Raw genomic sequence first — 27,848 nt, forward strand, 5'->3', positions numbered from 1 at the left:
CTGTGCCACATTCCAGGCTGAGGGGTAGACATGAGACATTGACTCTCCGCGTCTAAGGCTGAGACAACAGCCAGCCATTCACTATAAATTCAGACCTATTTGCAGGTGCAAATAACCAAATCTTGCCCTAGGGGAGCTTGAGTTCCTATTGGGGCGGGGGGAAACAGACTTGCAAATAGATCATTCCCCCCCGAATAAATGCCATTAGAAAAAGAGGTGTGTATAAAATCCATGGGGTTGCAGAACTATTCACAATAGCTAGGACATAGAAACAACCTAAAGGTCCATCACCAGAGGAATGGATAAAGATGTGGTACATATACATAATGGAATATTACTCAGCCATAAAAAAGAATGAAATAATGCCATTTGCAGCAACATGAATGGACCTAGAGATTATCATACTAAGTGAAGTAAGTTAGAAAGAGAAAGACAAATGCTATATGGTATCACTTACATGTGGAATCTAAAATATGACACAGGAGTTCCCGTCGTGGCTCAGCGGTTAGTGAACCCAACTAACATCCATGAGGACACAGGTTCGATCCTTGGCCTCTCTATGTGGGTTAAGAATCTGGCGTTGCTGTGAGCTGTGGTGTAGGTCGCAGACCTGCATTGCTGTGGCTCTAGTGCAGGCCAGCGGCTACAGCTCCAGTTAGACCCCTAGCCTGGGAACCTCCATATGCCGTGGATGTGGCCTTAAAAAGACAAAAAATAATATGACACAACTGAACTTATCTATGAAACAGAAACAGACTCACAGACATAGCGAACTGACTTGTGATTGCCAAGCAGGAGGGCAAGGGAGAGTTTGAGATTAGCAGATGCAAACTATTATACGTAAGATCTTAACAATAAGATCCTGGAATTCCCATCGTGGCGCAGTGGAAATGAGTCCAACAAGGAACCTGGCCTCGCTCAGTGGGTTAAGGATCCGGCATTGCCATGAGCTGTGGTGTAGATCGAAGACCTGCCTCAGGTCCTGTGTTGCTGTGTCTGTGGCATAGGCTGGCAACTGTAGCTCGGATTTGACCCCTAGCCTTAGGAACCTCCATATGCCGAGGGTGTGGCCCTAAAAAAAAAAAGAATACATATATACACACATATATGTACACACTGTATATACCGTTCTGTATACCTGAAGCTAATGAGTCATTCTAACTCAACTATACTTCAATTAAAATTAATTTCTTAAAAAGAGATGTGGTAAATATATACAATGGAATATTACTTAGCCACAAGAAGAATGAAATAATGCCATTTGCAGCAACATAGCTGGACCTAGAGATTATCATGCTAAGTGAAATGTCAGAAAGGGAAAGAAAAATACCATATGATATCAGTTGTATATGGAATCTAAAATATGACACAAATGAATTTATTTACAAAACAGAAACAGACCCACAGACATTGAAAACAAAGTTAAGGTTACCAAAGGGATATGGGAGAGGGATAAATTAGAATTTGGGATTAACATATACACACTGCTATATATAAAACAGATAACCAACAAGGACCCACTGTGGCACAGGGAACTATATTCAATATTTTGTAATAACCTATAAAGGAAAAGAATCTGAAAAAGAATATCTATATCTATAGATATATATATATCTCACTGTGTTGTACACCTGAAACTAACATGACATTTTAAATCAACTATTCTTTAATTTTTAAAAATTTAAAAATTAACCTCATGGCTCCTAGTCAGATTCGTTTCCGCTGCACCAACGACAAGAACGCCAAAGAGGGGACATTTGAATTGGGCCCTTGAGGAATGAGTAGGAATTCGTCAAGATGGAAAGGATGTGCAAAGCCACAGGAGAGCAGAACGTGCTTGGAGAGTTGGGAGTAGGGAGGCAAGAAGGCACCTGATGAGACTGGAGGTCAGATTATCAACCATCAAGGTGGCCTGAGCCAGAGTCTAGACCTTTTCTTGTAGGCAATGGGGAGGTTCTAGAGTTTTAAGTAGGAGAGTGACCTGCACTGATTTGTGTTTTGGAGAATATGGGAGGTGAAGAGGAGAGATCGCAGGCAGGGTCCAGTTGGAAGGCTGAGGCATGCCCAGGCTGAGAGATCATGAAGGACCGACAGGTTGGGGCAGGGAGCTGGGAGCAGGCAAGTTGAACTTCAAGCCTACATGAGTCTGGATATAGACTTCATCACCCATGGCACTCGGTCCAATGGTCCAGTGGGTGCGAAGATGGGCAGGCAACCTGGGACTTTGATACTTCTGAGGGGTAGGGAGGAGCCTCATCCTCCTCCACAAATTGAGGGATAGGGAGAGTCAGAGCCAGGCCTGGCTGGTTGTTAGGCCCTCGGGATTAAGTCCGGCTTCAGCAGGGGCGTGTCCAGGAGAACAGAGACCATCAGAAGCCCTCCCAAGTGGTGGCACAGGGGAGGGGCCGCGCGGCGGTGCCCCCCGTCGCCAGCAGAGGGCGCGCGGGAGGTGAGCCAGATCTGGAGAGGTCAGTAACGAGGTGGCCGCGCGGACCCGGGCGCCCTCTGCTGGGAACTGGGCCCGGAAGCCCGGACAAGTGGCTCCCACAGCGCGGTCTCCCATCTCAGGTTTCTGCGGCCGCGCCCTCTGGTCTATGTCTAGAACCCCGCAGGGTCCCGCCCTGGAATACCGGATCCTTGGTCTGACAGCCAGTTCTGGGGGCCACCTGTCGCATCCTTGGGCTCCCTCTCTAGCATCTCTGACAGTTGGCTCTCTCTTTTGCTTGATCACCTCCGGGACTGGGACCTACCCTCTCCAAGAGCTTCAATCTGTGTGTGTGTGAATGCGGGTATACCTATGCCTGTGCACGCGGGCGTCTGTGTGGCTTAAACTCCTATGGCTCACAATTAGCATAAAATAATACTTTCACGTCCATTTTTCTTTCCAACAGCCTGGAAAGTGAACAAGACAGGAGAACATCCCCATTTCACAGATAAGGAAATGGAGGCCTTAAACCGAGGTCACATGGTTAGTAAGAACAAGACTTGGAGTTCCCACTGCGGCGCAACAGGATCGTCAGAATCTCTGCAGCGCCAGGACACAGGTTTGATCCCCGGCCTGGCACAGGGGGTTAAAGGACCTGGTGTTGCCACAGCTGTGTCCTAGGTTGCATCTGTTGCTCAGATCTGGCTGGGGAACTCCATATGCCACTGGATGGCCAAAAAAGAAAAAAAAAAAAAAAAAAAAAAAACAGAAAACAAACAAAAAACAAGACTTAAAACCAAACCTCTACCCCCAGGCTATATTCGGTGTCCCTATGATGTGCTAATCAAGGTGTGTTCACAGATGAAGGATCACCCAGAGAAACAAACTAGAGAACTAAGAAAAATATCAGCCTGGCTAGCATGAGCAGGGTAAGCTTCCTTAAGAAGCCCTTTCCCAGGGTTACGGATGGACATTTCAGGAAGTGCCCTAAGAGTGCCAATGGCGGCAGGCGTGGTGCAGTGGGAGCCAGTGTACAGACCTTGGTGGAAGTCTGTGCCGCCAGAGTGCAATCTGAGACTCAAGACTGGGCTCATCCAGACACAGTTCGTCCCATCTGACTGGGGATGGGCCTGCGGCAAGCCTCAGTTGGGGGGCGGGTCGCAAGGCCACCTAGTGTCTGTCCTGGTGGGCGGTCAGAGTGAGAGCACCTGGTCCGCTGCTGCCTATCCCTCAGGCTGTGCAGTCGCTTCCGTGGGGGAAGGGCAGCCACGTCCACCTAGGCTTCTGCCAACCTGTCTAACTCTTAAAATATATTCTCTCTCCTGCCCTCACCATTTTGATGGGCTTCCAAGGTAAGAAAGTTTCTGGTAATTTTCCATCAGCCCCCGAGTACAAGGCATCATTAATCCCCTTACGCCACACCAGGAGGGTCTGACCCCAATGGGGAAGTCCTTCCTGGCATCTGACCACCATTCCTCCTGCTGCAGCTAAATCTAACAAGCTCTGTCCTTATGGAAGAAAGCAGGTACTTTAACTTTCCTTCTTTTAGTTCAACAACCCAAGCCTCCAGACCCTTTTCTGTGATGACATTCCATTTCCCCATCCTGACAAGGCCTCCCTTTAGGGATCATCAAGATCTTTGTTATCTCCTGCCTTTCCTGGTCAGAATAATCCAAGGCTGTTTTCTGATTAGCGGCCCACACTCCCTCCCAATTTCCACCTCTCAGTACAGGACACACACACACACACACCCACACACACACACACACGCCCCCCGCAGCTGTACTCCCATCCAAGTCCCACGTGCCTGGGCCCAAAGATGGCCTCAGTTTCCCCAGCAGGGAGTTGTGCTATGTCTGCGGCGCCCTCCTGTTTTGTAAGGGCCCCCGCTCCACCGCATCTAGGTCATCTCGTTCCTCCCCCAGCTTCTGAACTGGACACCTTTACGGTCTTTCATTCATCTCGTAAACATTTATTGAGCGCCTACTATATATGTCTTGCCTCGACTCACTCCTAGCCCTCCGGCTGCTCCCTGGTCTTAGAGGAAGAAGCAGGAGATCCAGCATTGCCGATCTCCAGGCTGAAGCTCAGGGTAAAGAGCTGAAGGTCGTCCGCAACCGGCTGAAGCCACTGGGGTAGGGCGGGGCTAGGCGGACGCCCGCGAGTCTGAGTGCTCAGGGACCGCAGAGAGGACACTGCGCCAGGCGCCCCAGCCTCCCCGCGCTCCCGCCTGGCGCAGAATTTCCCATTCTTAGCGCAAGGAAGACCCCTTGTGGCTGTTGTGGGAAGAGCTGGCAAGGAAAGGGGGCAAGGCAAGAGCGGGGAGATGACAGTTCCCAGCCCTGATTTTCTTCTAGGTCTTGCCTAGGTGGAGACACTCCCAGGGCAGGGGTGGGGTTGGGGGGTGGGAGGTGGCTGTGTCCCGCAGTCCTTCACCCCATTCCCATATCCTCAAAAAAGCAACAACTGGGACTTCGGGAATAGTCTTCTCATCAAACCACAGGAAAAATAAGACAAACAGTAGCACGTGTGACTGTGGATAGACTTCTGGAAGGACTTCTCTAGATGTGTTCGAAGGGACGGATCGCAACGAAAGGATGAAAGAAAACAGGATTTCCGACCCTCCCCTTCCCTGGCGGTGAGGAGAGAGACGTTTCTGAGGTTGGGGCGGGTGTGGGATTATCAGCCCCTGCCCTCCGCTGCTTCCGCACAGAGAAGGAAGCTCTCACCAGCAGGGATGCTCAGGTGGCCTGGGCACCGGGGGCCGTCGGGTGGGGTGGGAGTGGGGTTGCACAAGGTCATAGGGGACAGGGAAGGGACTCCACATTCGTCACAATAGATTGTCGCGGTCCTGAAGGGGGACCCTCAGGGCAGGGAAGAGCCTCCCCCCCCACACACACACACACCGGGTCTGAACTCCTTCGGGGAGCGGAAGAACACTCACAAGACTGCGCCCCTTCCCCCACACTCTGACGCTGCTGGAGATCGAGCCTGGGTCCGGGGCCGCCTTCATTTTCATGCGTTTGCATACCCAGCTGCGCACAGCTGCATCCGGCTTTGGGCCATAAATTCATGGCAGGGGGCTCCGGGCGGCGAGCGGACCCCACGCGGGGCAGGCGTTCTCTCCGCGTGCCTCTATTGTCGCCCCGGGCGCTTGCGGGTTCTCACGCCTCCCTGAGCCCCCTCCCCCGGTTCGCGCAGCCTTCTGGGCATCTGTCTGCCTCGGCCAGCTGCAGGCCGGGCCTAAAAGCCCACCTCCCCGTTCTCTGTCTCTCTGGAACTCGACCCGGTCAAGGTCTCCAGAACGTATTCATTCAGCTTGCTCTGACGCCTCGCTCGAGCCAGGGGTTTCTGGGCGGATTTTCTTGCCAAGACCACTGCGTAGCCTCCTAGGTGATAGTCCTGCCCCTGGAGGCACCTTGCCAAAAAACAGGTCTAATCATGGTCAGTACCGTAAAACTGAATTCTCTAGGCTTGATGAATAAACCTTACATTGTTCACTCTCATCAAGGAAACCCCTCGCATTTTTTTTTTTTTTTTTTGTCTTTTTGCCATTTCTTGGGCCGCTCTCGTGGCATATGGGGGTTCCCAGGCTAGAGGTCGAATCGGAGCTGTAGCCACTGCCTACGCTCTGGCGGCATATGGTGGTTCCCAGGCTAGGGGTCTAATCGGAGCTGTAGCCACTGGCCTACGCCAGAGCCACTGCAACGCGGGATCCGAGCCGTGTCTGCAACCTGCACCACAGCTCACGGCAACGCTGGATCGTTAACCCACTGAGCAAGGGCAGGGACCGAACCTGCAACCTCATGGTTCCTAGTCGGATTTGTTAACCACTGCGCCACGACGGGAACTCCAGCCCCTCGCATTCTGCTGGCATCTCTTTGTTCAACTAACAATTGGTGCTAAAATGGTCCTTCTTCCAGGGGAGAAATTAGTTTCCTCCCTAATTTCTCTCACCTCTGGCAATTTGTAATGAAACGTCTGTTAACACTTACAGTATAAACGTTTGGTCAGTTGCATCCACCAGATTGCAGAGCTGCCTCAGTTAAGACAGGGACTGTGTTTGCTGCTATTTCCCAGCTCCCAAGTTCACGGTCCTGGCACCCAGGAGATGCTCAGAAATTCTGAATGAAGGAGGGAGAGAAGGGAATGAAGGAAGGGAGGAAAGGAAGAAGGAAGGAAGGAAGGGAAAAAGGAAGGAAGCTAGCTGTGATTTCCCCAGGCACCTGGAATATGACACACATAGGAGACACTCTGCTGGTCCCAAGCATCCTTTACATAACATCTGTGAGCCCACAGGAGAGTTCCTCCCCCACCCACCCATTCCCTTTTGGCCCAAGCACCTCTCCAAGCATCCTTAAAACTGTGAGGAGTGAGAAACCAGGCGGATTATGAATGGAGAGCTGGTGCAATGAAAGAGCACTGGACTTAGAATCCTGAAGCCTAGGGTCAAATTCTAGTGCTGCATGACACCTCGGAAAAGTAACTTCCTCCCACCATTTCCTCAACTGGGAATAACAGAAATAAAACTGACTTTTTTTTTTTTTTTTTTTTGCCACGGTCTCAGCAAGTGGAAGTTCCTGGGCCAAGGATCAAACCAACACCACAGCAGCAACCCAAGCTGCTGCCATGACAACACCGGATCCTTAACCCACTGTGCCACAAGGGAACTCCAATATTGACAATTTAATAAGAATATCATAATGGGAGTTCCCGTCGTAGCGCAGTGGTTAACGAATCCGACTAGGAACCATGAGGTTGCGGGTTTGGTCCCTGCCCTTGCTCAGTGGGTTAACGATCCAGTGTTGCCGTGAGCTGTGGTGTAGGTTGCAGACACGGCTCGGATCCTGCATTGCTGTGGCTCTGGCGTGGGCCGGTGGCTACAGTTCTGATTAGACCTCTAGCCTGGGAACCTCCATATGCCGCGGGAGCAGCCCAAGAAATGGCAAAAAGACCAAAAAAAAAAAAAAAGAAAAGAATATCCATAATGATTGAATGAAATAGTTCATGAAATGCTTACTCTGTGTCAGGAAATGCTGGACTCCTTGAGATTCCAGGCAGATGATGTAAAGATCCACCTCACCCCCTTCTCCTGAGGAGGAGAGAACATCCACTAACCATCCAAGCCAAGAAGTTAAAGAGATTGAGGTTTCCAGGACCTCAGGTTTCACCAGTCTGCATTCTGCAGGAATGTGTGGGACAATAAGACAGTCACCGTGTAGGGTGGACATGGCGCCGCCTGTCCTCGGAGTATCGTCCTCACTGCTTTTCTCCTAATGGCTACCAGGGGGCAGCACAAACCCCCAAATCACCTCAGGCCGCTAGAGGCAGGTACCCTTTTGGGCCAGCCTGAGAACTGAGTCCTGGTGGGCACCTCCTCATCCCCTCCCCGGCAGGGCTTGGTGTCCTGTCCATCCTTTCTCCCCCGCCCCCACCCCTCGCCCAGTGCCTCCTGTCTTTTCTGGTGGTTTTGTGCTTCCTTGGCTAACTTAGAGCAGACTCCTGCCCCCAGTTGCCCAGCCTCCCCTTGATCACAGCCAATCAAGTAGGCATCTCAGGTCTGGGCATCCCAGGGCTGAGAAGGGTGTCCTAAGTAGGCGTCCCAGGACTGGGAAGGACATAACTAAAGCCTCGGGGAACAGAGCCCAGCACAGAGTTCTTAGGAAGACAGACCCAGGTTCTAGGCTTAACTGTCACTAATCAATAGTGACACAAAGGGCTTGGTCTCTCCGAGTGGTGAGGCGTAAATGCACTCGCTGCATGGAAAGCTCTGCTCTATGTGTATCTTGTCCAGTGTTGATCCTTCTGACTCAGCCCAGGGTGCACCCTACCTCTGCTCAGGCCAGAGCCTCCCTCATACCAGCCCTATATCCTGTCTGGTCTCAACTTCCTTGAATTGGTGACAAGACCTCTCATCCTTCTGACATCTTCTTGGATACACATACTCCTCCCTCACCCTGTCCCGCAGACAGGAGGCTCAGTGAAGTTGTCCCTGTCAGGACTTTCATCACTTTTCTTTTATGGCGATGGTGTCCAGAATGTGCCTGAACACAGCTCAGGTGCCCCCCCCCTCACGGGGTGCTTTTTTCTTCACTCTCCATCACACTCATCCTTCCTTTTTTTTTTTTTTTTTTTTTGTATGTTTAGGGCCACACCTGTGGCATATGGAAGTTCCCAGGCTAGGGGTCAAATCGGAGCTACAGCTGCTGGCCACAGCCACAGCCACAGCAATGCCAGATCCCCAACCCACTGAGCGCGCCCAGGGATCGAACCTACATCCTCATGGATCCTAGTCAGATTCATTTTTGCTGTGCCACAACCGGAACTCCACACCTCATCCTTCTCACCCTTCTTTATACTCTTTTCTTTTCCTCTCCATTTATTTATTTATTTATTTATTTTATCTTTAGGGCGCACCTGCAGCATATGGAAGTTCCCAGGCTAGGAGTCGAATTGGAGCCAGCCGCTGCCTACGCCACAGTTCGAGGCAACACTGGATCCTAACCCACTGAGCAAGGCCAGTGATCAAACCCGAATCCTCACGGATACCAGTCAGGCTCATGACCTGCTGAGCCACAGTGGGAATTCCTTTTCCTCTCCTTTTATGTACCCATGCTTTTTACTTCCTCTCCTCTTTCTTCTGAGACTTAGTTTCTTCCCAGCCTTTCTCCCTCTAGAAATCCTGTCCTCTCTTCATCCCAAATGTTTCCTCTGCTCTCTGAGGTGAGCTGTCCATCATCTCCTTCCAACTGCCCCCTCTGTGCTCTGTGCCTCTCCTCGCAGGCCCAAGATCCTACCAGGGCACGAAGGATTTATGAGCCACTTTTTGAAGATCCCAAACTCAGAAGCCAGCACCCTCTGGTGCTTTAAGGGACATAATGTGCAACCTCACTGCTGGGACAGCCTCGATGATAAGGGAATTGAGATTTTGACAGTCCCATGCAGAAAGCAGGAGGGAGGGAGAGAGGATGGGGTCAGACAGCCCGGACAGTGAAGGTCTTGCCAACCATGTTTTTGTTTGTTTGTTTGTTTGTTTTGGTTTTTTTAGAGCCACACTCACAGCATATGGAAGTTCCCAGGCTAGGGGTGGAATCAGAGCTGCAGCTGCCTGCCTACACCACAGCCACAGCAATGCAGGATCCGAGCCACGTCTGCTAACTATACCACAACCCAGGGATCGAACCCACATCTTCATGGATACCAGTTGGGTTCGTTAACCTCTGAGTCATGACAGGAACTCCATGTTTTGCTTTTTTTTTTTTTAATTTGGTTTTTGTTTGTTTTGCTATTTTAGGGCCACCCCTGAGGCATATGGAGGTTCCCAGGCTAGGGGATGGAGCTGTAGCTGCCGGCCTACACCACAACCACAACACAGGATCCAAGTCGCGTCTGTGAACTACACCACAGCTCACGGCAACACCAGATCATTAACCCACTGAGCAAGGCCAGGGATTGAACCCACGTCCTCATGGATACTAGTGATATTCGTTTCTGCTAAGCCACAGCAGGAACTCCCTCATGTCATCTTTTAAATTATGTTTACATCCTTGTTCACTGGCCATCTTGCAGAAAGTCTGTAGATGTCACTGCCATCCCCCAGCAGGAACTCTGTCTCAGCTCCAGAAGGCAGGGACAACGTGTCACTCCATCTGTAAAGCTCTTTGCTTTGACAAGTCTCCAGGATACTCAAGAGGAGGCCACAGAAGGCAAGTGACACTTAGAGGACAGAGAAAGAGTTGAGGCCCAAGAGACCACTCACAGGTTTGGCGGTCATGAGCCTTATCATAAGCGATGGTGGAAATCATGAGTGGATGAGCTATCTCAGGAAACAGAAGAAACTGAGGGATGAGAATAAGAGCTGAGAGTAGAACACTGGAAACACCACTAGTTCAAAGGTACGAGGTTGTGTTGAAGCAGCCAGAGAGGTAGAAGGGGGCCTTCCAGACCCCAGGACCTGATAGGACCCATACATAGTACATTCATAATAAATTTAAACAATACATAGTGTTATTTGGGTCTCACCTGGGGTACCAAAAAAAAAAAAAAAGAAAGAAAGAATTCATGGTGCCATGAAACTTTTTATTTTGCTCTACCCTTGGCATGTGGAAATTTCCAGGCCAGGGATCAAACCTGAGCCACAGCTGTGGCCAGAGCCACAGCAGTGACAACACTAGATCCTTAACCCACTGCACCACTAAGGAACTCCTGGAAAATATTTTATAATGAGCGAAAATATACAAAAATGTAAAAATAGGAATTTGTCTCCTATGGACAAAATCTGATCTATCCCACAAACATAAAAAATATGTATTATATTAACAAGATAGGATTATAATTTTTACACTTTTATCAATTTTTTCTTATGATTTTGTGAAAAATGAAATAATCATTTACCATTTGAGCTGACTCCCCTAGGAAACTGACACAGGAAGGGGAAATTCACACAGCCTATGAATGACAAATCTCCACTTGAATTCTCACCTAACGATTTTTTTCCAGTGCTCAGGCAGTTCTGGGCTGGTGCTTTGGCTAATTCCGGAGCAAGGTCAGCTGGGAGTTTCTATTGCTTTCTAACCTCTCTCAATCCACACTTCATCCTGCCACTCTCTGTGCCCTTGGCCTTTCAACACGTTTGCTAGCCTTGCAGTAGCATGCTGCCCCTGAGGCCCTTTCGAGCCTCTCTGCCTTTCCACCTGACCAGACATGTTGCCTGCAATTTCCTGCCTCCGATCTATACGGCTGTCCTGGTGTGGAGCTAAGAGGAGCTTTGTCGCCCTTAATGACTTTCTCCTCTTGGCCCAGAGAAGCCCGCAGGTACCTAGCAAAGCCCGTCCCATGCACCTTTCAAGTATATTCATAAAGGGTTTGGGGATTATCTGCTGCCTTGAATTATTCCCTAGGCCATTGCTTCCCCACGGTTACAGTAACACAACTTGGGAGTTAACATATTCAAATGAACAAAAATATACATTCCGAGAGTTACAATCCAATTAACACATCCCTTGAACCCTCAAACACACACAGACCTGTCATTTCCTCGGGGGGGGGGGGGGGAGGGCAAACAAGGAGCTGTTTGTCCCATCTCATCTTTGGAGACAGCAACTGTTATTCAGTTCTAGAAATCTATAATGCACAATAGTGCAACCCTATCTGCAGCCTGTGGGACCCCTGAACTGCCAAGGCCCTCCCCCACAAATAAAAATCACACTCTCCTCTCTTCCTGGGACCACATGAAGCAGGACTTGGGATTGAAGGAAGAAACACCAGGATTCCAGGCCCTCCACCCTCCATCAGGCTGGAAATTGAAGTCAGGGTGCAGAAGGGCCTTCTGAAATAATCAAAAATATGTTTTAGATTTTTCAGGATGGTTATCCACTCGAGAGCAAAGACTATTCTAACTCAGAACACGAGAGTAAACGCTATGTTGATTCACTGCCCAGAGCTCTTTCGAAGCGAAGTTCCAGCCGCATGCATCTGGGGGAAGACAGGATGCCTGGGCGCAGAGGACGCAGCCTCCAAGGGCCTCGCAGGCCCCTCGGTGTGTGTCCACATCCCGCGCATCTGTTTTGGCGCATGCGCACGCGCACGCGCACATGCCCAGCCCACCCTGTTTTCTACCCTTCTTCCTTTCGTGCCAGTCTCCCGGTTTTTCACAGGAATGACTTTGTACCTCCCTCCCTCCGTCCCGCCGTTCCACCCTCTCTCTCTCTCTCTCTCACACTCCTCTATCCTAGCTTGCAACTTCATTCTTAACCATGCCTGACCCAGCTCCTTAATCCAAACAAGAAAACCTCTTCTCTGATCCAAACCCTCAGACCCTCAATAAGTGAAAGAAACGTGGAGCGATGTAAAAGGAGATGAGAGATCTAGTCCCTGCTCCTCGCTTCCCTCTATAGTCGGGCTGGGACAGCATTTTAGGGGTGGGGTAAGGCATCAGGGAAGCGGTTTCCACCTGTCACATAATCCCTTAGTCTGATGAATTGAGTTCCCCAAGAAGAAAGCTTTTACTCTCACGCTGAAAGGCACCAAAAAAAAAAAAAAAAGAAAAAAAAAACAGACTGAAATAAGGATCCAATTGGCTCAGCTGGCCACTACAATGCAGTGATTTCCAGCCTTGTTACTACACCCTAGATTCCAATCTCAAGGAGGGTTATGAAGTTCTTAAAAGTGATTATCTTAATTTTTTTTTTTTTTTTTTTTTTTTTTGTCTTTTTAAGGCCGCATCCGCAGCATATGGAGGTTCCCAGGCTAGGGGTCCAATCGGAGCTGTAGCCACCGGCCTACACCACAGCCACAGCAACGTGGGATCCGAGCCATGTCCGTGACCTACACACCGCAGGCTCAGGGCAATGCTAGATCCTTAACCCACTGAGCAAGGCCAGAGATCCAACGTGCATCCTCATGGATGCTAGTCAGGTCCATTAATCACTGAGCCACAACAGGAACTCCAATTATCTTAAGATTTTTAACAGAAAAATATAACAGAAGAAAGGGTGGGGGAAAAACTGTAATTGTAATGTATACATGTAAGGATAACCTGACCCCCTTGCTGTACAGTGGGAAAATAAAAAAAAAAAATTAAAAAAAAATTAAAAAAAAAAGAAAAATATCACACAGTGACCTGTTTTTGTAGGGATGGCAAGGGTTTCTTTCTCTCACCTACAAAATCACACACAAAAAAACAATAAAAGTAGAAACTGTTTTTTAAGGTTAAGAATCACTGTTTTAGACATCTCTACTGAGAAAATGAGGAGGACTGAGGGTGGAGAGATGCTCCAATTCCCAGAAAGAGAAAAATGTGTGATCGTACTCTTCCCCACACTTCCAAACGGGGAAGTGAAAAGAAAATCTGCGTACTTTTCTTTCCCTCCCAATCCCTTCCCTCCAGCCCTCTTATTAGCTGTTTTACTTTTATAACATGGAAATAAAAAACAAGGAGAGAGGAGTTCCCTAGTGGCCTAGCGGGTTAAGGATCTGGTGTCACTACTGTGGAGAGGGTTCAATCCCTGGTCTGGGAACTAACTTCCACATGCCACAAGTCTGGCCCAAAATAAAACAAAACAAAAAGAAAAAAAAAAAAAAGGAGGGGGGAAGAACTGAGAAGATGATTAAAAAAAAAAATCAGAGAGGGGCAAGTAGTCAGGGAGAGGCAAGAAGTGTGGAGAACACTGGGAAAGAGAGAGCATCCTGTGCCTCTGTGTCCCGGTCTAGAAGCCTGTGCTGCAGCCTCCCCAGCATCCTTGAGGAACAGGGAGCCCCTGCCCTGCTCTCCAGGATCAAAGCGGCAGCTCCATCGCCTCTCCCCTCAGACAAGACTGGGGAGGTGAGGTGGGAACTAGAGAAAGGAGGACAAAGGAGCACTGTCAGGCCCAGGTCTCTGGGAGCTGGCTCTCCTGGCCCCTGCCAGGAAGAGTTGAAACAGAAAGCAGCAGAGGGTTACAGCAGAGGTGAGGGAAGTAAGGAGAACCAGGCTGCCCAGAGGGGCTGCATGGCACCGGACTGGAGAAGGAATGGTCCATCCCCATTCCCACGCAGCACAGGCAAGAGTTTTTGTGCACCTGTCCTCCTCCCTGTCGCTGCAGACCTCACCTGCCCCCACCTCCACCCTTGCTGCAGATGCAGAAGCAGAATTTCATAAGCTTCAGCAGCTGTGGCCAATACCTCAGCTCCCCACCAGTTTCCTTCCCCAGAAGACAGCAGCAGCGGGGGAGGGGGGGCAGAGAAAAGGAAAGGGTGCAATAATAAACCCAAACCTTTTCATCTCGGCAGCCCCCATATTTATCGGCAAGCTCAATTCTCAGCAGCTCTTCCTCTCTCCTTGGCTCATAACCAAATGATCACATAAGGCTTTGCTGAGAAGAGGCATGAGGCTGTTGAGCCGGCATTGCCTCTCCCAGTCTGGGAGGGGGTATCACATTATGTGCAGAAAGAGATGCACCTGTTTCCAGAGGTGGCATGGGGTAGAACGAGCTCGTAAAGAGTCCCAGATTGTTGCAAGAAAGATAATAATTTGATGGGGTTGAAATTAAATGTCCAAATTGAGGCTGCTTATGGACTTTGAAGGGGGTGGGGAGAACCTGGGGTGGGGAGGCTAGAAATGAGAAGAAAAAAGACAAAGAAAGAGAAAAACACACACGATAGAGTAGACAAAGGGGAGAAAGCATAAAAAATACAGACGCACAAATAAAGACAGAAGCTGAGAGAGGAGGGAGCTGGCACCTGGAAGGCAAGATGTTACAGCTGCAGAGAGGGTGGGGGAAGCAGGAGAGCGATGGGGAGAAGGGAACAAAGGCCAGAGCCTAGGAGCTAAGAACCAGACCCCTCCATTCCTCTGCCTTCAGCGTGTCCCGACTTTGAGCAGGGGAGTTCATGTGGGTTCTCGCTCACTCTTTACTCCCCACTCTGCTGGAATAACACAGCCCACCGTGCTGTGCGTGATCCATGCTCACCCATCAGGTGGCCAAGCTTTGCCTTGTTTCCCACCCTGCCCCCACCCATAGTCACACCCCAGGCTTGGGAAGCAGCTCGGTGTATCCACAGGCTCTAACAGGCTCCCCTCTGCACACGCCCCATGTGCAGCAGCTCTCAACCCTGGGGCTCTCATCCCCCAGCTGACACTCCCTTTCACAGGGCAGAGGCTGCCTGGGGGGCTCCTTCCTCTTAACAGGGTGATTTCAAGCTGTGGCTCAGCCATCCAGCTAAGCGCAGACTCCCACATAGCGATCCTCCATTTTCCCCAGGCTGTAGGGGCTGCATTGATTTCCTGGGCTCTGCAGCCCCTTTAGTGGAGACAAAAGGGGATGCACAACTGGCCAGCCCTGGCCCAGTCCAGCACGCTGAGGCAGGGTTCCCGGGAGAAGAGTTATGAGCGGTGATGAGCTCATCTGAGTGAGCGCCAGGCAGGCATAGCCCCTGACACACCAGAGGGAAACAAAACCAAGACATAGTTGTTTAGGAGTGGGAGGGGGTGTCAAAACCCTGGAGCCATGCTCTCTGATGGGCCCAAGGCAGAGACAAAGCAGAGTGATGGTGAGAGAGCTAGAAAGAGATGGAAAGGAAAGGGGTAAGCAGTCCCAGGCTTCAGAGGTGGGAAATAAATAATGTCCAGAAGGGTCTGGCTCTGAAGTGGACCAAATGGCTCTCCTGTCCCATGTTTATGGGGTCATGGACCATTAAACCAGCCAACCTACAGATGTCTTCATAAGACTTTACGAGATTAGACTGGGGAGACCCCATAACTCAGCAGCAAGAAGGGAAAACAAGAGGAATTGCAGATAAGAGATCGTGGAAACGAGAGGGCTCGGCCTTTGGAGGAGGCGCCTCTCCGTGGGAGGATGTCTGGGTTCTGGGATCCCTCTGTCTTCACTTCTCACTCCTCAGTTTTTGCCATAAGATCTGCATCAGGCTTATTTACCCAATAAATTCTTGATTATCCACACACTCCCTTTTCCTTCCTAAGCCAGCTTCCAATTACCCCCATACCCCCACCATGACTAACAATCATTAAGGCCTCAGTTTCTTTGGCATTTGTGAAGCAAATCCAAAAAAATAGTTACATTTATAAACTCACATATACTGGGGTTTTCAAAACTGATTCAGATTATTTGTCAATGTGGTTTTCTGCAAATTCTCGTAACCAGGAGCTGATTTTTCAAGGGGTCCCTGGGTTCCTAAAGGTTAATATTTATTCTCTGAGCCACTTGGACCATGAAGCCATAGTCTGAAGGGGTTAAGGGAATGGAGTAGGAACAGGATGCTTGTTCTCTTTTTCCCTCAGGCTTGCGCCACCCTGTGGTCTCACAAAGTCAGAGACCAACGATCCTTAGAAAAAAAGCCCTTGTCCTTCCTCCAAGTCACCCAGCTTTCGGAAACACACGTGCGATTACCAGCTGACATTCGGGGCCCAAATTAAGGAAGAAGCCTAAGATCCAGATCTTCAAACCACTACTCAGGATCCGTATTTGAAAAGCAACCATTTATTAGAACCAATACAAGAGTATGAAAAGAGGGAAAAGAGGAGGGTGGAAGAGGGGGAGAGAATGAGGTCTGCATCAGATGTCAGTTGTGGAAACACATAAATTGCCTACTTTTAAACATTTACATTTAAAAGGCGAACATATATATATATCACTTATCCTAAAAAAAAAAAAAAAATCAAAAGCAGACATGTTTGGCTGAAATAAAACCAGGAAACACAACCAAAACTCCCCCACAAACCAAAAAGGTCCATAGAGAATTCAATTTTCCACTTTTCCATTCAGAAATCTGGCTACAAAGTGTGATTTGTTTGCTACTCAGGATGGTACAGAGCGCTGAAACCCAGCCTCTCATGTCTATTCGATCCCATCCTGAGGGAAGGGGAGGGAAGGCCTGCGGGCCATGGGCGTATCAACTCCTGGCTGCTTGGCAGGATGTCAGACTGTGCTCTCTCCATCCTCCAGAGAACCGCCTGGTGCCGCCACTGCAGTGAACAGAGGAGCAGAGTCCACAAAACACCGAGAACCGAAATGGGACCGCAGCAAGGGGCCGGGACCTTGTGCTTTTTCAGGGGTTACACATCTAGGGTCAAGGAGAGGGAAAGAGCCCTATTGGGAAGAGGAGCTGGCTGAGCCCCTAAACTGAGATGGATAGTAAGGCTCTTGAGCCCACACCTGGGCAAATAGAAAGTGTCCAAAGTTTTCCCAAACCAGAGGGGAAAAAAGGTCAAAGTCAGGTTCAAACTGTAGACACTGAGAAAGAGATGACAGATGCTGAGTACAGTGAATTGGATGAAGTTTTCAGGAGTATCAATGCCCAATTCTGAATGTTAAGTATATCTCCAATAAATTTTTTTTCTAATGTGGCTCTTGTTTGGTGGGGGATGGAGAAAGTGGTTATGCTTATTGAACCAGCTGGTTCTCATGGGGGGCAGGGAGGCTTGGGTACAGATACCACGAAGGGGTGAAGTGATCCAACCGACCTCAGATCAGTTCAGGGAGCAAAAAGCAAAGTTATAAATCAAACCCACTGTGTGCACTTTGCTCCCAAGACGGCCCAAGTCTGTTCCAAGTCCATGGGGTACAGGACCTTAGTTCCCAACCTGCAGAGAAACAAGCAGGAGCATCCCTGATTCCCTAATCCAATGCTCTTGGGTCTCAAACAGCCTCTCTTTGTGGATGCAAGCCATAGAAAATACTAAGTGCCTTCCCCCATAACATCCTAAGTCAGTCTGGACTATCAAAAGACGCCAACATTCTTGAAAACACTGTCAACATCTGAACTAGCAGCTTTGATGAGGGGTGGGGGGCAGAGAACTTGCCGAGGTCACTAAGTAGTTCCAACCTTGGGACAGCTCAGTGAGGACAAAAGCCTATGGCAGGCCTGGATTTCGGCTCAAGGCGTCCTCCATTGAGGACCCTAAAGTATTCTATCAATTTTGATTTACAATGCCTCACAACACCCCTGTGAGGTAGTCAGTATTATTACCCCCATTTGACAGATGGGGAACTGAGGCATTGAAAGGAGTGACTTGCCCAAGGTCAGCCATTATGAATCAGTTGAGGAGGTTGGCACAGAGTCTGCATCCACTCAATTCTTGTTCCACTCCCTAGAGCATTTTACTTCTCCCATGCACTTGGGAGCAAAAGGGAGTCGGGAGGCACACCTCACTACAAACTAGATGAACTCAATCGACCCACAAATATTAACTGATGGCCTATTAGTTATCTAGCATATGCAATGAACCTTGGAGAAGCAGCAAACTGCTTCTGAAAGTCATGTGTTAATGGACGATTTGAAAACAAAATTACATTCAAAACATTAAGGGCATGAATTCTTCTGTACAGAAATGCTCGCTTCATCCTAAGAGGCGAAGGACTAAGTCACATCAATTTCTCAAAGTTCTGTACTAAGTAACCCAAATTGCTAAAATTCAGAATAAAGCAAGACCACACGCTCAAGCAGAAAGCCAAGCACCATTTCCTCAGTGGTGGTCTGGGTAGTGCTCTGAGCTGCAAGGTTGGTGGGGAAGGGCCAGCAACAGCGGTGGCAGCAGCAACATTCTCTACAGGCTAAGCTAGGAGCTCAGGAACCCTAATACCACCAACACCCCTTCACCCCTGCTGCTGCTTGCCTCTCCCCACCACACTTTCCAATCTTTCTGCCTCAGCTCAACCTCAGGAGTTGCAGTATCTTCACAAACAGCTCAAGATTAAGGATATAAATGATGATACTTTTCCATTTAGGGGGAGGGTTTGAAGTGCTCTCTATAACTAGTCAGAAGACTCTTGTAATATTCCTACCTCCTGCCAGAGGCAGGACTCCTTAGAAAGACAAAAGGAAAACACTTCCCCCCTCCCTCTGGATTTACACTGGATTCTGATAGAAATCACTATGACCCTTATCCTAAAACTAGGGGGGAAAATACTAAACCACAGCCAGCCCTGGTTGAGAATCAAATCCTAAAGCTACTGGAAACTGCGAAACACTGACTTGAGACTTAAAAGTGCTGTGACATGATGAAATTCTATCTTCTCAGGTCTTCTTGAAGAATCTCCAGGCACTCTGTACCCACTTGCAGTAGCCAGAGCAACAGGACCCTATGTACATGATGAGAAGCTCAAAGGATTCATCAATACACACAGTATAATGTTCACCAGGGACACTCCAGTTCCAGGAAGGGCCAACCACCCCAAGGCCTAAATTATATTTTTTCACTGAAACCTTTTCCCTTGATTGCAGATCACACTGGACAAGTCCAGGTGATGAGGAAGTTCAAGAATGATTAACGCAGCAGAGACAGTTCAGGTTCAGTCTGCTGGACTTTTTCAAAAAGCATGACCAACTGGCTACTGGGGCCTGGGTCAATTGTGAGGGTCACATCTGCCAATGCTGGGGGCATTGCCAAATTAAAAAAAAAAGAGAGAGAGAGAAAGAAAAAAAAAGAGAGGAGAGAGAAGATAAAAAGTTCATTGCATTCAATTTGGCCTAATTTCTTGATAATAGTTTCCTATTAGATTTTCTGATTAATACTGATGGCTCTTACCTAGGCTGTGATAATTAGGTTTTGATCTATTGTGACATTAATGATCACAATCAGTTGACTTTGAAATTGTCTTAATTAATGGCTCTTCCCTTGTTGGCTGCCTCCAGCGCAGGTTCTCCCCCCTCCCCCAGCATCTTGTTTTAACTCCTTCTCTCACTGACCTCAGAGACAAATAGCATTGGAGGATCACTTTCTTCCCATAAGCCAAGATGCTAAACTATCTTAAAATATTTCTCTGACAGAGGAGCTATATGAATTGATGTTAGGTGAAATGAGGATCAGGATAAAAGGCAAGAAAACAGGCTCTCAGCAAACAGGAAATAGTCCATCTTGGAAAACCACCACCACAGTCAAGCATGATGTTTAAGTGGCAACAAGTTGAAGTAACTCCAAAAAGACAAGATGAGGTAGTTTAAAATTCAAGAAATTCAGCACAGGCAAAAAGAAACTAGAAATTTTTATGGAGCTATCCAAAGAACCATCACTCTTTAATTTTCTAAAACAGTTATTCTAATTCTTGGGAATTCTGGCTTCCAAATCTAGTCAACTTTCAATTACCCACTTCTCAATTACCCAGGCAGAGAAAAGTATCATTTTTCCCATGGTCGCATGGTCAGAACTAAGACATTTCTTAAGCTCAGACTCTTCCTAACAGGGCTAGGCCTCACCCTGGACCTCCCTAGATTGATTAAATCCAAAACTCCAGGGCATAAGTATTTTTGGGAGAGGTTTTCACATAATTGATGCAAGTCTCTGCTTAGAAATCACCATCCTGCAGTGGTTAAGTAAAACTATACTGCCCAGAATAGATGCCCAGGTGTTACCAGATGTGCCCTAAGATGCTTTTTTTTTTTAGCAAATCTTTTTGTCATTGGAATATGTCCCTGTTTTAGGCTTCAAGCCTGCTTCATGTTAATTCCTTCAAAAGGGATGAGAAACTGAAAAAGGTATGAACAACTCATACAATAAGGTAACAATACATAACTGGATCTGCAACATAGTTAATACTTTCCACAAGCAAGGATTAACTAAAACATTAAACACTTGGGCAAAGAGCCTACAATGGGGACCAAAACCAAGGGTTCTCAACCCCCACTCACTCACCTGTTGTTTTCTCTCTCAGACAGTATTCCTGACTACCCTCGGTTACCTTTATTTTCTGGAATAAAGCAAGCCTTTGCTGTGGTCTCTCTATGGCCAGTTAGCTCAGTTCATCCAAGGTCACAGGTCTTTTCTACCTACACATGAACCAATTTGTCACCCCCCTTATTCTAGGGCCACAACCTATACCAACCAGTTGTCTCTGCCCTAAATCTGAAATGTGTACCCATTTATAGCATTTATTACACTAAACTATTAACCGTCAGTTCATCCCATACCAGTATGAAAATCTTTTGAGGTCAGAGACTGTATCTTCTTGAACTTTGTATCCCCAGCACCATAAAATGCTTGTTGAATGAAATCAGTGTTGACCCACTAAGTGGCTGAAATGTGGATGCCTCAATACAAATCCACCAAGATTAACTGTGTGCTGTGGGGGGTAGGGGTAGGGGGCGCCCAATTCCAAGCATAGGCTCTTGGGTACAAAGCTGGTAATATCTCTATTTTTGAGAATACTAACTTTTTTATTAGTGGTAAAACCAAAATGAAACCTGACACTTTCCCTCTCTGCCCAGACATAAGTAAAGCTTGCTTGGTGGTCTGATTACAAAAGTACAGATCTCAACACCAATCTTCAAACCAAAGCCAAAAGGATGGAGTCAAGGGTGAAAAACAAGCTTTTCCTTTGACCTAATTTGTGAGAAACCATTTCCACATTTCAAATCTAGTGACATAACCCTTTGTGCAATTCTCATATCAGTGCAAACTTATTTTAGGCCCTTGAATTAGAACTCTAAGGACAAAGACAATCACTCCCTAGCCCAAACACAGATCCCTCTGACCCCTCACTGTACCTCAGGTGAGCTGGGCTAAACACAGAACCAACAAAATCACAAGATGAAAATCACAAGCCCCTTCCCCAAGGCCCTAGGATATGGCCTGAAGATAAGGAAAGCGGACTGCAGGTAGGCAATAGCACAGGAATGAAGAATTAGGAATAATCAAAACTGCCCAAGCTACAGGAACAGGACCAACTTTTCACCACCGACAAAAAGGAATACAGACATATGACTGGGGGATAGCCAAGGATCATCCAGACTTTTGAGAGTCAAGGAACACCACAGGTCCACGCTCTCCCAAGCAGACTAACAGCCCGACTGCTGGAGGAAAGATGATCCGAGTCTCTCCAGGTTAAAAATGGGTGCGTCCATCAGGGCTGACCTTCTCTAACAGCTGATCTTAATGGGAGGGCCTCTGCCCAGCCCAGGGCTCAGAAAAGCAGCTGCACTGACCTTGGTACACTCTGCTGGTCAAAGTTCTGCTATATTCTGTGGAAAGCGAAACCCTTGAATGCTGATTACCAGAAATTCAGCTTAAAGAGATGTTTTGAAAGAGGACCTAACATAGGAAAAATATATTTTGAGCACCCAACACCTAGATGTTTAGGAGTGCTTAGCCCAGGGTTAACCCTTCTGAGAGGAGAAAGCCCCATGAAAACAGGTTTCTGTTTGAGGCTGCAATTCTCCAAGGGCCTGGACAGCTGCCTAGCACTAACAAATGTCGGGGGCACCGGCAGGCATCTCGTTCCCTTTCTGCTAAAGGCTAAGGTCAGTACTGGTCACTGGCTCCCTCCATTCCTATAGAAGTCACTGAGCAGCATGTGGAAGTTCCCAGGCCAGGGATTGAACCCACACCACAGCAGCGAACCAACAAACCACAGGAGTGACAACATGAGATCCTTAACCCACCATGCCACAAGGGAACTCCAAAAGAAACCAGATTCTTGACGAATGTCTTTAACATTACCTCTAACATCAGCAACCATGTGTCCCAGGTTTCTTAGGATTACTCTCAGGACCAAATAGTTCTGATGTGCTTTATCCACAAGCTAGATTTGGGCTCTAAAAATACGGTCACTATAGTTTGTTTACATGCCCATTGCTCCTGGCTACATGGATAATTTGTCATTTTTTCCACCTACAAACTTGAGAGGCCCAGATCACCTCCTCGGGGGCTCTGGCCTACTTCTGCCCTATCCTAGTACACCCCAATTGATATCCTTAGTTACTTATAAATGAAACATCTCTTTCCTAACCATCCTTTCTTTCTTTCAGATGCCCATCAGATTAAGTCCTAACAACTGTCAATTATCCAGCACTCGATCTAGGCCTTTAATTCCTTCAGAGAGTTAAGGAAGATGGAGATAAAACTCCTACCCACTTGAGGTATAGGCTGAGTTCTCACCCAATCACATTACTATTCAGAAAGATTTTCTTGGATGGCTGAAGCCAAAAGCTTCATTGTTCTGGCCTGTCATGTCACGCAGCAACAGCTGTCTTCTCAACTGTGCAGTATAATTTTTGACGTAATTTATACGAGCACACAGAATTCAATCAGCAGCTGAGCAGGGAAGCAATGGTAACAAATGCTATGAATGGGTGTATGATTTGCATATCATTCAGCGCGTCTGTAGACTGGAGCAATCTCTCCATTCTCATTACTCTGAATAATCTAGAAATGACTGAACACTCCTGGCCAGACAGCTGTATGTTTTAAAAATCAAAAGCAACCCAAAAAACCACCTCAATGGCTGGTGAACTCTAGAGTTAAGGCTATTTCAAGCATTTGTTCATATTTCCTCAGCTTTGGGCTGGGACAAGGATGCTCAAAACCCTGCTATTTCCTTATTACTTTTAGTCTTGATTCTCTAGCCCCCTTCAATTATGAGGAAAAAAAGGGTAAAGAGAAGTAGGGCATTTCTTGGGGAACAAAGGCAGAAGGAGATAATCAGAAAAATAATCTCTACATATAAGGGCAGAGCAGGAAGAAGCCAAAAGAGAACTATCTTGCCAAGAAGGGAGAGGTTGTGTCAACATGCTAATTAATGCCGGGGCCTGTCACTCTCCAAGGTGATAATTTCCATAGAAATGCACTGAAAAAATAAGATACCACTACGAGTTTAAAGGTGGAAAAAAAGTAAGAGCACTAATACTTTGGGGACTCTTGGTGGCAAATCCAAGAGTCAACAAAGCAGGAAACTTATGATTATAGACACTATGAATATTTAAAATTGATATGGTGGCCAATGGCTCCCCTCCAAGAATTCCCCACTGAAAATAATGGCATGGAGGAGAAACGTGGGTCCACTGAGAAGTGAGGGTCAGGTTTGAAGCCTCTTTGGTAACAGGAATGCTTTGGGAGGCCACAAAAGTTGGCAGGGTTGGAGGGTGCCTAGCACCTTGGCACAAGCAAGCACCAGGCAGTCACTCACACCTACATAAATACATAGCCCAAATGGGAGGGGTGAAAGGAAATAATACATATGTACCACATGTGATAATAAAGACAACTGTATCCTACCCCACCATCCTCATGTACTAATAGCTAAAAATCTCCACAGTTAATAATTTTGTCATTTTATGACAGACTACACCAACTTGCAGAAGCAGAATCAGGGACAGCTAAGAAACAAGGCCAAGAGTCCTGGGGCTAAAAGGAGTGCCTTGACAAATCTGAATGTAAAATTTCAAGTCCTCCAAAGGATGGAGCTATTCTGGAGGATGGGTGAGGATGAACAACAGAGGGTGGCCCAGAAGACCACACCAGAAACCCTGTATTCTCCTGGGTAGAGCTGAATGAGGTTGGGGGAAGCCCCAACAGGTAGGCAGTTGCTATTGGCTTTTTCAAAAGATGGGCAACATCATTTCCATCCCAACATCTCAAAACAAAGGCTAGCTGGTCATCAACGTGTTCTAAGAGCCAAAGCAAGAAACCAAAATTCTTCATCAATGTAACAAAATCCCCCATCTAAAAAGCAACCAACCCTGAAGATCAAAACTCTAAAGTGATTAAAAAGTTAAAACTCATCTTGAGGTCACAGGGGAGCAGAAGGAAGAGAGCAGGGCAAAGGAAAAAACTGTGGGAATTACACACAGTATGTAAATGCCTGGTCTTCACAGAGAGACACTTATCATGAATCAGACCATCAGTTATGTTACAAGAGAACCAATACCAACATTTCTCCTGTGGAGCACAGTGATAAGCACATTTTTTATGGATGTGTTTAGGATAGAAGGGGGTGGGTAGAAGGGAGAGGAGGCAGGAAGGTGAATGTATTATGTACAAAGAGAAATGACAGAGACCACCCCCTCCTTTAGCTCTTTGCTGTTTCTTTCTCTTTGTTTTCCGCATCCTCAGGATATGCATGCCACGTCAGTCTCTCTTCATAAAATGCTATCACAATTTGTGGACATTTAACATTAGCTTCTTTTGCAAGAACCAGGTCTGCTTCATCTGTGTCTTTCCTGGAGAGAAAGAATTATGAGATTTAGAATGAGAGGAAAGGTGAGAGAGTGTCCAAACACAGGTTTATGTCATTAAATTATGATTTAGCTGACTTGATTTCTTCTCCATCTTGACTTCAAAGGGAAAAGGATCCTAACAGTCCCACATTTTCAAGGAGAAATTTAAGTAAATGAATCGAGTTAGTAAACATCATTCGACTACCACATCAGAAGACTTAAGCTAGAATAGATGGGAAACCTAGCAGGCTTAACCAAAAGGCTGAAAATTAAACTACTATATAAATTCTGCTCCCATAATTTTTATGTGTGGGTATGAGCATGTGAGCAAAGACACAATCAAACCTACATTCAGCCCTATTGATTAAGCATAAATTGCTCAATCCACTTTTTGGATCATCTGGATCATTGAAAGGTCCTAACTCTCCTCATCATGTGGCCTTTTATTTATTTATTTTTTGGCTTTTGCTCTTTAGGGCCACACCCGAGGCATATGGAAGTTCCCAGGCTAGGGGTCCAATCGGAGCTACAGCTGCCAGCCTACGCCACAGCCACGGTATCCAGGCAATGCAGTACACGAGCCGCGTCTGTGACCTACACCATGGCTCACGGCAACACCGGATCCTCAACCCACTGAGCGAGGCCAGGGATCAAACCCTCAACCTCTTGGTTACTAGTCAGATTCGTTTCTGCCCAGCCAGTAGGGGAATTCCTGCGTGACCTTTTAAACACTCATCCTTTTGGTCAGAACTGTGGATTAGAACAGTAAGAAAGTAGAAATTTCGGTCAGCAACAGTCCTTATAAAACAGAGTGAGGACGAATGTAAAATCTAGTCACTAAAATAAAATGTAGGCATTAAATGCAAATTTCAATTACAATATGAAAAAGAAATCCAGTAAGTTCCTTAACCAGAAATCCAAATCAAGAAAGAAAAAATTTTTAAATTAAAATCCCACCGAGATGTGAGCAAAGACAGCTAACCTCTTTCCTAGGAAACAGAGATGCTGAATTCATAGAGGTAAGCATTATGGATGAGAAGGGGGGTGGGGAGGGAAACACATCGCTAAGAGCAGCTACCCAAATTTGGACTGTGGTGGAAAAAGCTAGTTAACATGTGAATGTAAATCATAAGTACCACATATGGCTGAGTGGGAAAAGCAGTCAATACAGCTCCTTATGCAGACAGAGTATAGTGATTCTTCAAATACAGACTTCTGGGTAATTTACCAACAAAATTTCGATCAGATAAAATATTAAACCTCTTGACTATACAACTTCTAAGGTAATTAGCTTCCTTAGTGGCACTGTAGCATGAACTCTCTATTTAGAGACCAAACTTAAATTACAAGCCCAGAACACTTGGAAATAGAGAGGTAGTGAGGGCCACACTATAAATCACTCTGTCTTTAAGAAACCAAATTGAGGGGAAGTAACTATACTTTCCTCTAAGATCCATTCCCTCTACCGGATGAAATAATTTGTGCTTTGGCCAGTATTATTCTTAATGCTTTTTGTTGAGATTACTCTTCTCTTTTAGACATTATTGAGTGGTCTTGGTCCTCAGTGATGGCAGAAAGCCTCACTCAATTCCTATTCCATGGCCACAGGCTCGTGGTCTGATGGTAAATGATTCACAACTGTGTAAATTAAATGGTTAGGTCATGTTTATATGTTTCCTACCTCAAATCTACACATTAGTATGTGTGCTAATATATTATAATTTGGCTTAATACTAAAGCTTTCAAATGTCTTAAATCCATTCTGAACTATAATTCCCATTTAATACTGACAGTTGGTATCAGCTAAAAATTTAGCTCCCTGACGATCAAAATTCTTAATCAAAATTACTCAGTCTTCTCTCCCTATCTTCCGTACAAATTCAAGTCACTGGCAAAGAAACACAATTGCAGAGTGAGGCCCAATCTCTCTCACCATTTCATTAGGAACATTAAATCGCCACAGGAATCTGTCGCCCCAATGATCTTTTCTGGTTCCAATCCTCTCTCAAAGCCCCGAGCGATATCATTGCTCTGCTATAAATAGAAGATGAAGAAAGGTTACAGCTTGGAGATAACAGTCAAAAAACCTTCCCGTTTCTCAGCTCAACAAAGCACAACCTAAGTTAATATCACTAGATATCACTTTTGTCACCAATTCATAAAATTCTTAGGATCTAAATACAATACTGCATCAGCCAGTGACAGAGATATTTCTACAGGAAGTTGCAGCTGTCCTTCCAGTATTCCTTCAAAGGATTTGGAGTGGCCCCTAAAACTATTTAATATCCTTTAAAATATTCTGGAGTCATCATATAGAAAATCCTCTATCCCCTCATTTAATCTTGTTATTATAAATGGACTACTGCTAAATTGTTCCTTCTGGGTTGATAAACAAGTCCACAGGGGTTACCTGAAAGAAACCCTTTTTCATTTTATAAACTTCAAATATAAAACCTCTTAATCTTTATTTTTTTAGACTTTTAGTTCACCTAACACTGACCAATATTTTTAATACTTCTTTTCCCAGAGTCATCTATGCTTATGGAAGAACAGAGATAAGGATAATTCAAGGCATTATCATAAAACAGAAAATTTCTTTTCAGAGCTCACATACTGTAACACCCACACATTTGGGGAAGAGGCCCTGGTCTATGTCTATCCCTTCCTGAAGGGGATAGATCAATTGCATTAGAGAGCAGAACTGGGGACTTTCCTGGTAGTCTAGTGGTTAGGACGCACGCTTTCACTGCTGCAGCCCAGGTTCAATCTCTGGTCTGGGAATTGAGATCCCACATTAAGCTGCTGCTTGCTGCAGCCAAAAAAAGCCCCCCGAAAAAAACAAAAATAAAAAAAGAGAGCAGAACTAGACTGATAATTCTGTAAGGAATTATTCAGACTTGGTCAAACGATAATCACGCAGTCCAGACAAGGAGCATTAGAGTCTGATTCAGGTGTGCTGCCACTTGTGAGAGCAAAATGGTGAAATTTTATACAAACC

At 46.7% G+C, this 27,848-nt stretch overlaps 2 protein-coding genes across 9 annotated transcripts in view; both read right to left on the reverse strand.

Annotated features, from left to right (window-relative positions):
* SMUG1 (single-strand-selective monofunctional uracil-DNA glycosylase 1) overlaps positions 1–5,741 on the reverse strand; it is a 79,360-nt gene extending 73,619 nt beyond the window's left edge. Inside the window, exon 1 of one of the 3 annotated variants that reach the window (XR_014803267.1) lies at positions 5,370–5,613. Coding sequence is in view for 1 of the 3 variants with exons in the window: in XM_084955831.1 (XP_084811957.1) it covers positions 5,370–5,499 (130 nt within the window). In the remaining 2 variants the exon portion in view is untranslated. Of the gene's footprint in view, positions 1–5,369 lie in introns of all 3 variants that reach the window. The other 2 variants (XM_084955829.1, XM_084955831.1) reach the window with 2 other exon arrangements.
* A 10,638-nt stretch (positions 5,742–16,379) lies between these two features.
* Positions 16,380–27,848, reverse strand: part of CBX5 (chromobox 5) — a 38,439-nt gene continuing 26,970 nt past the window's right edge. For 4 of the 6 annotated variants that reach the window (NM_001444335.1, NM_001444337.1, NM_001444336.1 and 1 more), the window contains 2 exons: positions 26,784–26,884; positions 16,380–24,853 (listed from right to left, as the gene is read on the reverse strand). In NM_001444335.1, the coding sequence (NP_001431264.1) occupies positions 24,703–24,853; positions 26,784–26,884 (252 nt within the window). In that variant the 3' untranslated portion in view covers positions 16,380–24,702. The remainder of the gene's footprint in view (positions 24,854–26,783; positions 26,885–27,848) is intronic. The other 2 variants (XM_085024663.1, XM_021091744.2) reach the window with 1 other exon arrangement.

The sequence above is a fragment of the Sus scrofa genome, chromosome 5 (genome assembly GCF_054392235.1).
Source record: "Sus scrofa isolate SSC_HxYL_T2T_F1_AM1 chromosome 5, Sscrofa_HxYL_maternal_Yorkshire_Landrace_v2.0, whole genome shotgun sequence".
Classification (NCBI taxonomy): Eukaryota; Metazoa; Chordata; class Mammalia; order Artiodactyla; family Suidae; genus Sus; species Sus scrofa.